This window comes from Miscanthus floridulus, chromosome 9 (genome assembly GCF_019320115.1).
Source record: "Miscanthus floridulus cultivar M001 chromosome 9, ASM1932011v1, whole genome shotgun sequence".
Taxonomy (NCBI): domain Eukaryota; kingdom Viridiplantae; phylum Streptophyta; class Magnoliopsida; order Poales; family Poaceae; genus Miscanthus; species Miscanthus floridulus.
In genome coordinates, this window is record NC_089588.1 from 128,887,164 (window position 1) to 128,903,853 (window position 16,690).

At 40.7% G+C, this 16,690-nt stretch overlaps 2 protein-coding genes across 4 annotated transcripts in view; one reads left to right on the forward strand and one right to left on the reverse strand.

Moving 5' to 3' along the window:
* The window catches only part of LOC136484255 (cysteine-rich receptor-like protein kinase 25), a 255,407-nt gene that overhangs the window by 95,458 nt on the left and 143,259 nt on the right, over positions 1-16,690 (reverse strand). The gene's annotated exons all lie outside the window — the stretch shown is intronic.
* Positions 1,845-7,867, forward strand: LOC136484257 (cysteine-rich receptor-like protein kinase 44). Of its 3 annotated transcripts, none has more exons than XM_066481488.1 (9): positions 1,845-1,988; positions 2,108-2,565; positions 2,698-2,777; positions 2,846-2,898; positions 5,484-5,572; positions 6,481-6,748; positions 6,855-7,065; positions 7,196-7,337; positions 7,434-7,867. In XM_066481488.1, exons 2-9 carry the CDS (start codon positions 2,149-2,151, stop codon positions 7,668-7,670), a joined length of 1,497 nt encoding a protein of 498 aa, XP_066337585.1. In that variant the 5' UTR covers positions 1,845-1,988; positions 2,108-2,148; the 3' UTR covers positions 7,671-7,867. The 3 variants fall into 3 exon arrangements, with proteins under 3 accessions (XP_066337585.1, XP_066337587.1, XP_066337586.1); XM_066481490.1 differs by lacking the exon at positions 2,698-2,777 and adding an exon at positions 4,570-4,643 and having other exon boundaries at positions 5,484-5,545; positions 7,434-7,865; XM_066481489.1 differs by lacking the exon at positions 2,698-2,777 and adding an exon at positions 4,570-4,643 and having other exon boundaries at positions 7,434-7,863.

Below are 16,690 nucleotides of genomic sequence, written 5' to 3' on the forward strand. Positions count from 1 at the left end.
TTAAAAGATTCGTCTCGCAAATTAGTCGCAAAATATGCAATTAGTTTCGTAATTAGTCTATATTTAATACTTCATGCATATGTCTAAACATTTAATAGGACAACGACTAAAATTTAGAAGAGCAACAAACACCACCTTAATTTGCTCTCGGATTCAAGTGGATCTGTGTTATCTTGTGCGCCAGGAATCAGAAGGTGCATATAAACATGGCCGATCCGGTGGCTACAGTACGCAGCGAAGATCGTCAAAATCGGGCTCAAGATCTAGGAAGCCTAAACATCACTGTCAAGATCATGATTTCACCTTTATGGGATGTTTTGCTAAAAAAAGTTCCCAGCACGATTATTACAACTTTTCATTCATCTGGAAATTTTTTTATTCTGTTAATTAGTAATTCAAACCATTTTTCGCAAAAAAAAGTAATTCAAATCATATTGTGAAACATTTCGATAGAAGATTTTGATTCATATTTTAAGACCTTTTGGAATGGAGGAAGTTCGAACGAATTTCAACGAAATGCCAAATCTCTGTTTTGCTGACGCCAATGTGTGTTTGATACGGAGGAATTAACAAAGAACTTTCCATAGGAACGGTGATGAAGAAGCAGGTACTTTTGGAGGAAAACAAAGATGAGCTCCGAGTCAGTGGAATACTTTCCTATGGCCACTCGCTCTCTGAACATGCTTATTGCTAATCTAACCTTCACAGCGAGGCAACGTGTCGAGATTTATTGCTGCAGACACTGTCGTCTCTAGTCTCTTGTGGCTCTTGCGCCATGCATTCTGCTGGCTTTAGATACTTGCCACTCTCAGGGCCCATTTTATCCTAAATGAGCTCTTGATCAAGCAATGTGAGGTTAAGCAAAGGAGGAGATGACTCCATGGCGAGCACTTAAGGCTTTATTTAGATAGAACTTGCCTATTGCAGAAAATAACGAGAAGATGGGAGAGATGTGTTCTGTACGCTTGGGTGGGCTTTCTCTCTCTAGTTTATACTGAAAAATGATGTTCTAAATTAGCCTATATTTTCTCAAGGATTTGATTAGTATAAAAAGTTAATATTGCAATCAAGTCCAAAGTTTCATATACTCTTTTCATTCCCGCGTTCCAAACATGCGCCTTGACAATTTTCTGTGTTTTCTTTCTTTTATCCCTATATAGGTTTTCCATTCCTTTATTGGTTATTCCAATCATGACTATGGCCTTGTTTAGTTGGCGAGTTTTTTTGGAAAATAGTACTGTAGCACTTTCGTTGTTATTTGACAATTAATGTCCAATCATAGTCTAATTAGGCTTAAAAGATTCGTCTCATGAATTTCGTCTAAACTGTGTAATTAGTTTTATTTTTTATTTATATTTAATGCTTCATACATACGTCAAAAATTCGATATGACGGAGAATCTTAAAAAAGTTTTGCAAAATTTTGAAAACTAAACACTACCTATATATATATCGTAGATGTAAACTTGGCAATGGTCATTTGAAAAAGAAAGCTGCAAGTACAAGTGGCCCCGGCCCTGTGATGGCACGACGCGGTTCTTCCTGGGGCGCACCCGTGACCGTGAGTTATCACTAATTGCATAGTTTAATTAAAAATTATTAGGCAAACATTTTAAGCTTAATTAGTTTATAATTAAATATTAATTATAAAATAAAAACAAAAATAATAATCAAAATTTCTAACTTTCCACCGACTAAACACGCACTTTCCCTACCGGATCTTCTGTTTGTATGCTTGGCAAAATCGTGTGCTCTCTCGATGGCTCTTGCAGTCTTGCCACAGAAAATCGCACAAAAAAAAAAAAATCTCTGACTCCCTTCACATGTGCCCGGGCCCAGCAAAAGCAGAGCAGAAGTCCGAGTAGTGAGCTTCCGCTCGGCTTCGTCCTCTCCCCACAGCAGAGTCGCTGCCGTGTGCCGAGGGAGCAGAGGCTGGCCGGTCGGCCGGCCATTGTTCGATCTGCATAAGCTACTAGAAGGATGCTCGAGGTGGGCAGATTTATTTGCTACTCTTGATTATTTGGCTGTACATTGGCGCAATAAGATGTGAAATGTTTCAAGAATCCAGTCAATCTGCTACTGCTTGATGCACGGCGGCGTTCTTGCAGGTTGCGCTTGCAGTCTTGTCCCTTGTGTGGCGGCAGGAAGGATGGCCGATCCGGTGGCGACCGTGGAGAAGATCGTCAAAATCGGGCTCAAGATCAAGGACACAGTGCGCCATAACCAGGAGGAATGCCAGGAGATCAGGAAGCGCGTGCTCAGATTCAGCGCTATCCTGTCGCAGCTGCAGCATACGGGGGTGATGGAGGCTAGCCCTGCGATGAGCGGCGCCCTGGAGGATTTGGAGGAAAGCCTCCAGCACGCCCTCGAGCTCGTGACGGCGTGCCAGGAGACGAGCACCCTCCGGCGCCTCATCACGGCTGGGGATCTGTCCAAACAGCTGCGCCGGGTAAAAGATGACATCTTGAACAAAGTGATGCTGGCGTCCTTCGCCATCAACACCCACACCACTATTGTATTGCTTACTATCCAGGCTGGTGGGGATCCTCCGCGCCGGCAGCCAGAGGTACGGTACGCCTGCTTGTTCCTTTATTACTACTAGGAGATTTCTTAGAATTTGCAAATCGTTCTTGAAACTTGGGATTTATAATTCAACAACTAATAAAGAAACAAACTGATGATTTCATTGCTTGTAAAGGCTCACCTGATGCTACTTTTCCTTCAAATCATTGTTGGGTCATCTGGTCTTCCCCAAAGAATTTATTTTATCAATTTGAGGTGATGACACTTGTGCTCTTATAAAAGCTCCCCTTTGACACCATAGTTGAATTATTTTCCATTTTCAGGATGCAGGACTGCCGACTGTATCACATAACACTAATTCAACTGAAAATGCTGGGTATGTCTGTTTGTGTCCTCACTGTCTTGATGTCTTGTTAAGTTGTTAGTGCAGATATTATTGCTTCCATTTTAAAAATAGAAACTGATGGTGTTAGGACAATATGGTGCAACAACTTCATTTTGTAGGAACTTTCAGTCCATTAATCTCCTTTTTGTGGCACTATAGCCCCTTCTTCTCTCCCTCTGTCTTTCTGTGCTCGGTGGTTACAGGGGCGGCATGGTGCCGTTTTGTGCATGCCGTGGCACAGCGCGGATCCATTTGGTGGGATTCCTGTGCTCTCCGGCATGGCCTTTGTCTCGAGTGCTCAGGGCGTGCCTGCGCACACGTCGGTGTTTCCCGACCTTCCATGGTGCTGCTCTTCTTCACCGACCTTGGAAGACGCTCCATGCACCACACCTGTTCGACGGATTGCCCAGGCCAAGTTTCGTCCGTTCAAGCTCAGGAACGCAAAGAGCTTGGCGACTGTCTCAACTCTGACTCGTGACGTCTTCGCGCTCCGCTCCATGGCCACCCTTGGCGTGTATTGGGGGCTGGCAGCGGTCCGGCGAAGAGGCGGCCGAGCTCCATGCGCTGGCTTCCGGAGCAATCCTGTGCTGGGGGTCTGCACGCGTGTGGGACCCACCAGCGCCTCCAGATTCTTCGCATGTGGGTCCGACCGTGTTCAATCCGCGTCTGCCTAAAGCTATAGCGTCCGACGGTCGTGTGCATGGCCTGAACCAAGGTGGCAGTTGCGTGTCCATGCAGGTCCTGCAGACAGTCAAAGAAGCATGGGCCCACATGGACCTCAAGCACATGCAAGGCCCTGTTTAGTTCCACTTCATTTTGCCAAATTTTTCAAGATTCCTCGTCACATCGAATCTTTGGACGCATGTATAAAGCATTAAATATAAATAAAAAATAAAACTAATTACACAGTTTAGACGAAATCCACGAGACGAATCTTTTAAGCCTAATTAGACTATGATTGGACACTAATTGTCAAATAACAACGAAAAGCGCTACAGTTGCATTTTGCAAAAAAATTTGCATCTAAACTGGGCCCAAGTGGTGCGGTATCCAGCAAGCTTTTCCTTGGGTACTTTTAACAATAAATAATTTCACTTTCTGTTCTTCGCTTGGGTGCAAACATAGAAGTGGCCAAGCTGCTCCTAGCGTTCGGGTTGACCACCGATACCCGTCGATGATGGTCCTCAGATTCAATGTTGGGAGAAGTAGCGTCAATGTATTTAGTTCGGTGACGCTCAGTCAACATCTACGACTCGAGATCTCAAGTCCTCGCAGATACAAACCGATTAGATAGTCAAAGGGAGCGCCGACTATACATTGAGGATCCCCGATGTCTTCGCCGTGGCCATTTCTCTCTTACGGCCCGGCGCCCTCGGTGGAGATACCACCTATGTTTACTCGAGCAGAAGTGCAGTTTTCTGATCTCTAAATCATCATGTACCCTTGCAACCTTTGCTTAAGTCATCATGTTGACTCTTCTGAGGTATCTAGGCTGCTAGAAGTCTACTCTTTGGGATGGAGGATCTCAAATCTTTGTACTCTGTTTTAACGCTTTAATAATTTAAGTCCTTATAAAAAAAACATAAGCATTCTGATATCCATTGTTTTATTTTGTTTATTTTTTATGAACATAAAATCTGTTTTTTGAATGTATGGCAACAGTGGCAGATCTGGCTTGAATGCCAAGAAAAACCATGCACTAACAGGAAGTGATGCCCACTTTGCTCCTTTAGTAGGTAAGATGGCATTTCTGTTAGCTTTGTTCCTTTAGTGGGTTTCAACAGGAACGATTTTTAATTTTTCTCTACATAAATATTCCAATTAACAATTTCCTTAGAAAAAGTTATGACCTATTCACAAGTTTGTAAATAGCTATTTGGAAGGTAAAATGTACAATGTTTAAAAAATCCATAGCAAAAGGTCCTGCTAATAGACATATAGAAAGTAAAATATAAGACAAGTAACCTTTCAATTAGAGTTTCTCCCTGTGTTTAACTTATTATTCTGGTTTATATTTATTTAGAATTTTTTTGTCTATACAGTTTATATGCTATAATTTATTTTGTGCTCATCAATGTCCAATAATCTTTAAGATTACGAATTCTACGACGTAATTTATTTCTTAAGTTTGAAACTATATGTTTTTAGTAAAAGTTGGCACTTCCACAACACTATTCCCTCAGCTCCACCAATGCCACAAGAGTTCACTCTTTAGCATTGCACCAAAGAACATGTCGGTTCACTTATCAATCTGCTAGCCATGTCTACTTATCTTGCACATGAACATCCTACTATCCTCTCAATTAGCAAACCAAAGTTACAGTAACACACTCATCACACAGAGATATATGGATCTTACAATCTTATATTCTTCATATACAGTTCCATTCAAAGCATACTCGTTTGGCTGCAGGCCTTCTAGTTAGAATCTATAATTTACTTCTTTAATTTTATTCTTAATAGCTATCTAAGTATTTTACCACTGTTCTCCTTCAAACCGAATTTACTACCACTTCATTTTCATGTTTGCGTAACCTAAGTCCTAAACTATATGGTATTTGTTGTTTCCATGTCAGCCTTAAGAAGGTTCAGTATATCTGAGTTAAAGGCAGCAATAAATGGAGGAAACATTATTGGAGTAGGTGGCTCTTGTTATGTCTACAAGGTATCTAATATGCTCGGTGTTCTCATTTTGTCTACAATTTCATCATGAGAATTTGACATTTATGGAAACCTAGACGTTCTAAGTGTTAGGTTAAATTAATTCAAGCATTTTATTTGGATTATTTGGAATCTATACATTCAATGGCGCGACTTTCATTTATCCTAAATATTGTTCAGCATCTTAAGAGTTAATTGGAAATGTTCTATAAGTTAAATAAACCATGAATGCTAAACGAGCCATAGTATATGTGACATTAGTTCTATTTTGTCCATTTAAACAAAGGGGAAACAATAGTTCAAATGTATTTCAAATTGGTATCTTCCTTTGAGATGTATGATAAAGTTTCTACCCCATTGAACAAAATGGAGTTAGTTTGGTTGGCACATTGAAGTGTGAAATATAAGGCAGGATAGTGGGTGCATAGTCATTATTAATTTTGCACTAAGAAGCAAATGACAAAGGATTTATTAATAGTTTTTCTATAGCAATGAACTTAACACTCATTTGGTTGGATCCCAGAAGTTTGGCTTACCATGCTTCCTTGGTGCTACTGCTGGCATTTTGTTGCCAATATTTTCTCTGCGAGGTCATGGTGTGGTAATGAGCATATATAGAGAATTTGACTTGATAGGCCTATAAATACACATTTATAAAAAGTTAATAGACTTTATTAATATTTAGTAGTAGAAATTGTCTTAATGTCCAAAGCATGCATGCCTTTCAATAGCATAAAAATACAAAATCAATAAATAGAAATTAATTGTAATTGTTGATAAGATATATTCCTTTTACTTGTTGCAACACTACATGCGGGGTTCAACAAGTCTACATTTGAGGGTGTCTATACAACTATACAAGTAACGCAACCTAACAAGTAAATAATGTGACCTGGTGTCTATACATTTCAGGGTATACTAAATGACGGAAATGTCGCCGCTATCAAGATGTTCAAAAGATCACATAAACTAGGTTGGGTGCGTACTTATGATCAACTTCTCCTAGCTTCGAAGCTTCAGCACAAAAATATAGTGAAAGTTTTAGGATATGGCCATGAAGTTGGATCTTCTTCTATGATAACGCGCCTGTTGAAATACAAAAACGGTCAAGTCAGAGAAAGGGAATATTTTTGGGTTGAAGAATACATGCCAAACGGAAGCTTGGCCAAGATTACCCATGGCAAGTTTTCACTCAAATATCAGCATAGTTTGTACCTCTTGGTCTTAACTTTGTCGAATACAACAACCTATAGTTGCTTGATGGTGCTATTTACATTTTTTTGCAGAGTCTCAAATTGATTGGCCGTCCCTCTGCAGAATATTTGAAGGGGTAGCCCAGGGAATACATTACCTACATAAACAGCACATTGTCCATATGGACCTGAAACCAGGCAACATCCTCTTGGATTCTGATATGAATCCTAGGATTATTGATTTTGAGTTATCTATAGTGCTGAAGGATGATGAGATCATCGAGGACTGCGTCATAGGAACATAGTATGATATCATTCTTCCACACGAAATTTTCCACTGACCTGAGTACATTGCATGCTTGTGGGTTTTTTTTCCTTCTTTTTTCCCATCATTTTTCTTTGCTGAGGCATTCCATTTTTTTGAACATATTCAGTGGATACATGGCTCCGGAATACATTCTACATGCTATTATATCAGTGAAAAAGGATGTGTTTGCTTTTGGCGCTATCCTTCTGCAGACCCTTAGCGCTATGAGCAGATCTGAACAACCTAATGGCCTCTTTTTATATGAATGGGTAAGTATTTAGACGTCTGCTTCTAAATTGTGGAGTTTCGAGCATATATAGATCCACAAAGCTAGTATAGGTAATGCATATCGTTTTATGTGACAGACTTGGGAGGCTCTGGAAGTTGAACGAACAGATGACTTGTTTGATCGGTCATTGTTTGATGGATCTCAGCTAACGGAGATCAAAAGGTTCGTGGTGATAGGGCTGCTGTGTCTTCAGGATGACAGGGCAGACCGGCCCACGATGGCGGAAGTTCTTGAGATGCTAAATGGGAAGGAAGAGTTGCCGACGCCAAAGAAATCAGCCTACCACAAATCAGATGATGAAAGATCCGACTGATCATCATCAGACGGATCATTGAGCCTTGATGACATTTTAATTGGCCTGGCCCTGCCTACCGTTGCTAACTTGTAGTATGACATTGCTCTAACCTATACTCCCTCCGTACTGGTAATTCAAGTCATTTTGAACAAGGTTTGGGTCAAACATTGGGAATATAAATTATGAATAACTTTTAAGTTATTGAGTTTAGAAATGTGAAAATCATATGAATAGATTTGTCTTGAAAAGTACTTTCATAAAAATATACATATATCACTTGTTAGAATTTTAGGCAATTATCAGTAATAATTTAATCTAGAAAATAGCAATAATCAAAAGGTTTGTGATATCATGTATGTGCTTGTGTGATATTATCATGGCAAATATGTAGAGCGTACTAACAAATGCGATTGAAACCAAAAACCTTATGGGAATGGTTGGATTAACAGTAACATACCCAACGGCAGAGCTGGATGCACTCGAAGATATAGTGCCTATCGGTGTAGTTGTCCCGCTCGATGCAGTGCAAACGAGTAGCAATGTCGATCACCGGAGACAAAGATCCTTAGTAGCGAGTAGTTGTGCCAGCAGCGACACTCCCCCCAAAACGTAATTGCCGCCTTCCACCCGAGCAGGCGAACTCGTAGACGGCAGGCATTTCGGAGGCCTACTCTTCTAGGACTCGTGCGCGTAAGTAACTGGGACGAAGAAACTTTGAGGCAGCAGAAGAGTGGTTGCTGCCAGTGAACTTTTTGATTGACGGAAGGGGGGACTATTTAGTCACTTGCGGGTAAGCGAAAGGGCTCAGGAGGAGATCAAGAGACAGGAGACGAGAGAGCTCTCGCCATCATTGTTCAGCGACAGTAACAGAGGAAACTCCCGTCATCAAATCACCTCCAATTAAAAACAGAAGAAACTCCCGTAATTATGCGACTTGATTGGCAAAATACGGCCCTATCCGTCTGCTCGCTCGCTGCCTGCCTCGCCTCACCACGGCCACGGCTCGGCTCGAGCCGGCTGGCGGCGGCGACGCGCGCACGCGTGGCACGTACCAGTGTCATTTTCTCAACTTCTCAATATAGGTGGACAATATCCAACCATATAAATTGAGTTACTATTCAATTAAAATTCCGTATGGTATTAAACCATAATCAGCATATTATTTATTACAAGCCATAGAGTTTATTCGATTTATTAAATATTATATGGGCCAAGCCCATAATATATCCAACGTCACTTTCCATTTTTTTGAAGGACTTTCCATTTTTTTTTTGGTAAAAATGAGAAGTCAACGTTATGCTTTGGGGACGGTCGCTGTCCAAAACGACTTGAATTACCAGCACGGAGGGAGTATATCTCATTATTGTGTATAACTCTGTCCATGCAGTGTGTTCTTTTTTTTCCAAAAAGGCAGAATTTTATTAATTCACATTTATTACATCAAGTTGATACAATAATTGCGAACCCACTTTCAACCTCTAAAAAAGCACATAGCCTAAACCAAACAAAACAAAGAAACTGCTGGACACTCTAATTACTATCAATCCTAAGACTAATCGCTACCCATGTGTCTGGGAGAAAAACATCGTGACCATTTCCGGCAATTGTTGTGATGCCACAACGACCAAAGTCTGTAAAGTATGCTTCTGGAGGATAGCCCATGTAAAGAGTCAATGGATAACCAAACATACCACCTACATAGGAGAATAAGAATGTTTTTTCCAAACACCAAATCATTTCTCCATAGCCAAAACAACCAACAAGTAGTTGCCTCCCCAGTAGAACTAAAGGTATTAAAATTCTCCCAAACACCTGAAGCCAACTCCTAAACGTATGACAAATACTACAAGGTTGAGGAAGAACTAATGCAATGTTTATGCAGCCCTAAATCGCACGGGCAAAACGACATTACAAAAAACATGCTTAATTGTCTCATTTTTTTTGGCAAAAGCAACACTTTTAATTGCCATGCCACTTTCATTTTGCTAAGTTATCCTTTGTTAGAATATGACGTATCGCAGGGCTCACCCGCACGTGCAAGGAGCAGAGAGGTGCGGCGCGACTCCGATGACACGCGCCTACACGTTCCTACATATTGGGGCAGGGGGCACAGCAGGCTTCAGCAGTGCGTACTGGCACAGGGTCACGTACGGCGTGTCTCGACAGCGGCAGCGGACAGTTGCTGGGCTGAGAAGAGGGAGGAGAGCGAGGGGAAGAAGATGGAGTTGGTCGTCGCCCTTGCTGGTGGAGGCTCGCTGGCGGCACAGCGATGACAGCCATGTGAGAGGATCTAGAAAACCTAAGGCTGTGATACCATTTTAGGAATGTGCAACTCAGTCTGTTGCAGTGGCCAAAGAGCCAAATATGAAGAAGTACAAAGTGCAGATAGCACCCTACACTACAGACTAATAAATACATGCACAATATGTACATCTAACAGTTGTATATTTTTGCGATCTACTTTTGATTTACATGACCGCATATAATAAGGTTAATAACAAGCCAAAAGAATGAAGATGCTAAGCATACATGACTTCATAAAAGAGGATACAATAATATCTCTAGTTCCAAAACATTTGCGTTTTTCAGTCATCACCATGGTTATGAATACGCTACTTTGTCTCTAGGCGGTGTCCTGCCTGGTTGTAGGATCGAGCAGGCACACCAGGTGGCCAGGTGCTCTCGACTAACCTGGTTAACCTTTTCGGAGACGCTGCAACCCGAGCGTTCGGCACTTCCAAAAATATCGGACGGAATCCAAGCTCATCTCAACCGCTCATTCTCTATGTTAATTCTTATCCACTTATTTTTTTAGCCTTCTACCGACACTGTCTCCTGCTCTGCCCATTCTTCAGACTCGCATCCGCTTGCAGTTCGTCCCACTCCATGGCGCACGCTCCCTTCCCCCACCGCGCCCCATCCCTCGCCGCGCCGTGCGCTTCCCCTCACCGCGTCGCGCCCCATCCCCTACCGCACCCCCACATTCCATCTCGCCAATCGCGGCTGTGGCGTCACCGGGCCACCACCAACCCGACGCTACCAGTAGGAGGTCGTCATTGGCCTTTGCTGCATCTCCCTGCAGCTAGCCGAAGACACCACGATAGGAAGGGAAATCTAGCAGTGGAGGTGTATGCTGGGCCGTTGTTCTCGGTGTCCTCCTGATCTGAGCTTGCAGGCTACTGTAGTTCCCCACTAGGTAGGCAATGGCCGCCGGTGACGCTGTGTTTAAGTGTTTCAGGCATTTTTAGGCATGTTGTAAGCCTTTGTTTCAAGTATTTCAATTGTTTTAGATGTATGTTTCAAGTGTTTCGTATGGATGTTGCAAAATTAGATCAGGATGCTACATATGTTGCAGTGGTTGCACACGTATTTTGCAAGTGCCTGTTCCCAATGTTTCATCTATTTTTTTAGACGTATGTTCCAAATGTGTTTATCTGGATGTTGCATATGTTTCGCACATATGTTGCAAGTGTTTTATCCAGATGTTGCGTATGTTTGCAATGATTTTCGTATGTTTTCAGGTGTTTTTGCAAGTGTTTTAGACATATGTTGCAAGTGTTTCAGTTGTTTCTGATGTATGTTGCATGTGTTTCATCTAGATGTTGCTAAAGAAGATCTGGATATTACAAATGTTGCGACGAGGGAAGCGGGCACAGGCGTAGGTGGTCCCGCGGCCTAAGGCGGTCTCCACGTGCGCGCGGGAAGCGAGGCGGGCGAGGGCGGTCCCCACGGAGCACGCGGGCGAGCAGGCGAGCGAGCAGCCACGAGCGTCCGTTCGGACGTCCGGCCACTAGCAGTTGCGTAACCATTTTTTTTCCCACAATGTAAGAGCTTCAATTTTGTACATAACTGGATGACAAATTGACAATAAGTTTGTATTGTACCTTTGCCTATGATTTTTCTTTCTTTTGCGAAAGGCAAAAAAGGCGGCTTCACTGGAGTACTGTGACACCCTAAAATTTGAATTTTTGGAAATAGAGCTAAAAAGATTTAAGTTGGAATTTTTGTGCACATGAAATATAGAAAAATAATTTTTTTCATTAAATTAAAATTTATCATAAGGCATAGCAACATGGATGTGCATACATGCCGGTGCATTTGATTTATTTGGTTGAGTGGTTTGAATCAAGATTCAAAATGGTTTGAATTGCTTTTGAAATAAATCGGAAAATGGCTTTGAAACAAAAGAAAAGAAGATTTAAAAATAAAAGGATTTAAAAAGTTATAAAATTTATTTTTGAAAACTTAATAAAATTGCTCATTTATGTTTGAGTTGAAAAGTGTATTTGAAACCCTATTCAAACTTGATTTGGCTCATATTTGAATGAGGTTTTGAAATAGGAAAAGAAATTGCAAAGGAATTAAAGAAAATTCTCCTTTTCTCTTATTAGGCCCGAATGGCCTGTTTCTCTTTTTCTTTCCGCGGCCCAGCTCTGCTTCCCGCTTCCCGCAGCCCAGCCGCGCGCGTAGGTCCACTCTTACCCCTCCCTCGCGCTGGCCCATGTCACTGCGCAGGCCCAACAGGACGGCCTGCCAGCACGCCTCCTTTTCCTCTGTCTCTGGCAGCCAGCCCCGCACTCGCGCTCACCGATAGCCCTGGCCCGCATGTCAGGTTCGTCTCCTACCTTCGTAACCGACCCGGACTCCTTCGCCATGTCCATGTCCGGTTTCGCTACGAGCTCCCCCTCGATGGCGTGTGCCCTAAGCAGTGCCCGGTTCTTAAATACCGGCCTCTGCGCCCCTTCTGTTCCCCCACCGAGCCTAGCGCAGCCGCCACGCCACCTGTGCCCTAGCTTCGCCGCCCAAGTTCCGCCGAGAAGAAGATAGAGTCGCCGAGTCGATTAGCAGCTCCTTCATCACGGTAAGTATGTCCTAGAGCTTCTAGCCGAGTTCTCTAACTCGTACAACCCCTTTTCTCCCTCTGTTTCCCTCTGTGCTGCTTTGCTCCGCGTAGTAGTTGCTCCGCTGCCGCCATAGGTCGTCGTTCGCAGTCTCTGTTCGCCCATAGCTGCAATTGATCGCCGATTTGAGTTCGTAGTGACCCTATCCATCTCCCAGAGCCAACCTCGAGTTGAATTAGGGACCGTAGTTGTTTGGCCCACTCGCTTCGGCGAGCAATTGCAAAACCGGCGAGGAATTCTTCCCCGAGCTCACTGTTCCGGTGCCGACATCCTTTCCCCTCCCCATCTTCTGATTTGAGCCGATCAGTGAAGATCCAACGGCCTCAATTAGTTGATACCCCTTCGCGTGGCTTAGTGCATAAGAGCCCCTCGGGTTTTTAATTTAGAACCCGCCATTCCTGGTTTCTTTAAAAAGGACCCCTGCCCTTTCTCCTATTAGTGTCCGCAATCCTCGGCTGGATTTAGAAATCAGATTTTATTTATTTTAATTTGAAAATTAAGTTTCATGTATTTACAAGATTGCCACTATCTTCTATAGGCCATATTTTCTCTGTTTTAACTCTGATTTGATCCGTTCAACTTGCGTTAGGTTCGTAATTTTATAATCTACATGTTCATACTACTGTTAGATATGTTTTCAACTTTTAAAATTTGAGATTAGATTTAATCCATTATTTTATTAAAGGAAACTTTGTTTAATTCATATCTTCTATGTTTTAGCTCCGATTTGACCTGTTCAAGTTGTGCTAGATTCATTACAACGATATCTACGCGTTAGTAACAATGTTTATCATGTCACTATTTCTAGAATTTCATGGTTTAAACTCCAATTTGAGTAATAATTATGCAACTGGATTTTATAAATAAAATATGATTTGTTTTACTTTAGTTTTATAATTTAAATCTAGATTTGACTTAATTCAATTTATAAAAGCTTTTATATAGTTAAAACATATGAAGCTTATAATTTTATATTTTCTCTTATGAGTAGGTCTTTCGGAAGTCATTTCTTTCAAACCATAGCTCTGATTAGCGTGCCTCTCGCGACTGTGTGTTCGTAGCGATGCGTAGAATCGTGTTTCAAACTCTTTTACATATTTTTCTATGATTGGTGTATTGTTCTAATGTAGATGTAATTGTATGCTATGCATGTATGTATATGGATGTTTGTGTGGTGTTCTACGATTACATCCAGTCGGTGAGAAAGACGTGTTGATCAAGAAGAAGAAGAAGAAGAAGAACGTTGAAGATTAAAGCTTACCGAAGGACCGGTATTTAAGGCAAGTATAGCATGTGATCTTCCTTATTGTCCTATACACCTTTAACCATTCAATTCATGCTGCATGTGTCTACCTTGACTACCACTAAGGATTTTCTAGTACTTAATTTGTTACCTCGTACCTTGATACCCTTGGGTTATTGCATTGGGTAGCTTTGCTAGTGCTCAACTACAACCATGATCTTGTAACTTGACTAATGGTATATGCAATAAACACTAAAAGATGATTTTTAACAACATGGAACAAGGGGCTAGAGCATTGGGCTATTTTATGGTGCTCTAGATTCCTCTCTCTAAGGACTTATCTATAAGTGATCATCCGGGACTTACAGTACAGCTGTGAGGACTACATGGCTCTGGCTTTAGCTCAGTATGAGGACCTTTTCTAGCTTGTTAGTGGTTACCTTTATTGGCGTAAGAATGGCTTGCCGAATCGGGTATAGGATAGCCTCTACTCTTATGTGTATAGCCGTGATGGAATTATGCCATTCGACAGGGGGTTCCTATATCTGTTTGCCGAGTGAATCTAATGGCTCTAACTTATTAGACGAACCTTTAAAAGGCTTCATAGTGAACCCTGCCGACATTCCTTGGTAGTGGGTCAAGAGGCTGATCACCTCGGGTGAAAGGGTAAATCACGACTCATAGTGAAAGTGTACAAACTTTGCAGAGTGTAAAACTGGTATATCAGCCGTGCTCGCGGTCACGAGCGGCTTTGGAATATTTACGGAATAGATGATGAACACTAATGATACTGATGATAAAGATGCTCACTAATGATTACTGTTTATGCTATTCATTATTCATGTTTACCTGATCATGTGCTTATATGAGCTTGTGATAAACTTGTTGTTACTCCTATGCTAAAATTGTGACAATTAAAAGCTAATCGTAGTTAAACCAGTGTCAGCCTTTTGAGCCTCATGAACCCAATGTTATAATTGTTGAGTTACACTTGCTTTATTTTTCACATATTTGAAAAAAATCCCGGATGGATACCGGATTGCTAGAGTTTGGAGGAGTTAGGCTTGTGATCAACTAGTCAGTTGTCCCTGTGGAATTGGAGTCTTCACCCGAAGATTAGAGTTGTCTTTCCGCTGTTTGTTGTCTAAGGTTATATCATTTATACTAAGTACGATGTATATTGAGTATTGTTTTTTGATATTACCCTTATTTGTAGCTATATGTGAGATTTGACTTCCTAGGCTCACATATAGTGTGTATCTGATTTTGTTCTTAAAATCAAGAGCTACGTGTCTTTTCTGATTCTTTTCCTGTAGCATGTCTCTTTATGAGTTTCCACGAAGGTCTCGTTGCTGTACCACCATTGACGTCTGTCTTGACCAGCTCGACGGACATGGACACACGGTTTGTGTCGGTCGTCACTGCTAGCTGGATTTTATCATGGTACTATATGTATAAATATAAACATACTCCTTCCATCCTAAAAAAATACAATAAATTCTCTCTTTTTGTTTTAAATTATAAACCGTTTTGACTTTTTTGATATATATTGTATGTATTGGGACATAATATAAATCTAAATACATAGCAAAAGCTACAAAACCCAAAACTTTTTATAACTTGGAATGAAGGGAGTAGATTTGAGACAAGTATTTTTTTAAAATTTAAACATTTAAAAAAAAAAACTTAAAGCAAATCAAATTTACTCATTGGAAATTGAGAATTGCATTTTTTTAACGAAGTGATACTCTTTTATGCTACTACTAAGGGATGGTGGTACATATACGCACATATCCGATGCAAACCACATCTTCTATAGAATCATAAGAATTCTCTAGAAAAATATATTTAGAACTATTTTTTTTAAAAAAAATGTAGGATGAGTACCATAGTACATCTATAAATATACATTGCCCCAAATCAAACTCTCTTTGTAAAAAAGTTATAGAAAAAAATTTAGGTGCAGTATTTTGTCTTTAGTTTAGTGTATATGCACGTGAAATATGAATGTGAACAAAGATAATTTGAATTCAAATTCAGTGGCAATATACATCTGTAGATGTACTATGGACATGCATCGTTTACTTTTTTTTAGAAAACTCCTAAATATATCTTCCTAATGGGTTCTCAAGATTCTATTACAGTTGTGGTTTGCACTAAATATTTTCTCTAGCTAGTTGTACATTTTAATTTATTATAGTATCATATAAACATATAATAGGTGGCAATTATCTGTCTTATTGTTATATTATTTAAGAAAAAAGAAGAAAAAACAAGTCCGTATCGTAGTCATCAAAGGAGGCATGGACGCGTAAAAAATCCATTATAATCAATCAGTCGTCACGAGGGTCGCCGCAGAACTTGCAGTGCATTTTCTTCTCCGACATGGAATCTGGGACCAGCTATGTAACACCCTAGGTGTTAAGCATCTAATAAAACCCTAATCATAATCATCAAGCATCATAGTATAAATGTATTTCATGTTTTAAGTAAGGCAATCATATGTTGCACATGATGTGTTTTGTATGATGCATAAAATGGTAACAATAACATCAATTAAGGTGGTTTAAGAATTTATGGTTTGAATGTTTCTTAAACACTTGAAAATATGTTAATATAAATTTTCAAGTACAAAGTGTGTGCTTTTTCATAATACCAAAGTTGGGGTATGAAATTAAGTTTAACATGTTCAAATTTAAGTTCCAAATTTGAATTTAGCACTGTTCTTAGCACAGCCATTTTTTAATCACTCTTGAAAATGGTAAACAAGTTCAATGTTTGGGAATTGAAATAAACAATTTTCATGAATAAACTTGGTGCAATCTTGGTACCATTCCAAAGCATGGAGTTTGTATTTTGAAACTATGTTATTGGTTGAATTGTTTGGAAACTAG

Bases quoted from the DNA above. Each gene is read 5' to 3' on its own strand.
- LOC136484257 (XM_066481488.1), top strand. From the start codon at position 2,149: ATGGCCGATCCGGTGGCGACCGTGGAGAAGATCGTCAAAATCGGGCTC. The intron at 2,778-2,845 runs GTGATGACACTT...TTCCATTTTCAG, and splicing joins ATTTATTTTATCAATTTGAG to GATGCAGGACTGCCGACTGT. The intron at 7,066-7,195 runs GTATGATATCAT...GAACATATTCAG, and splicing joins GACTGCGTCATAGGAACATA to TGGATACATGGCTCCGGAAT.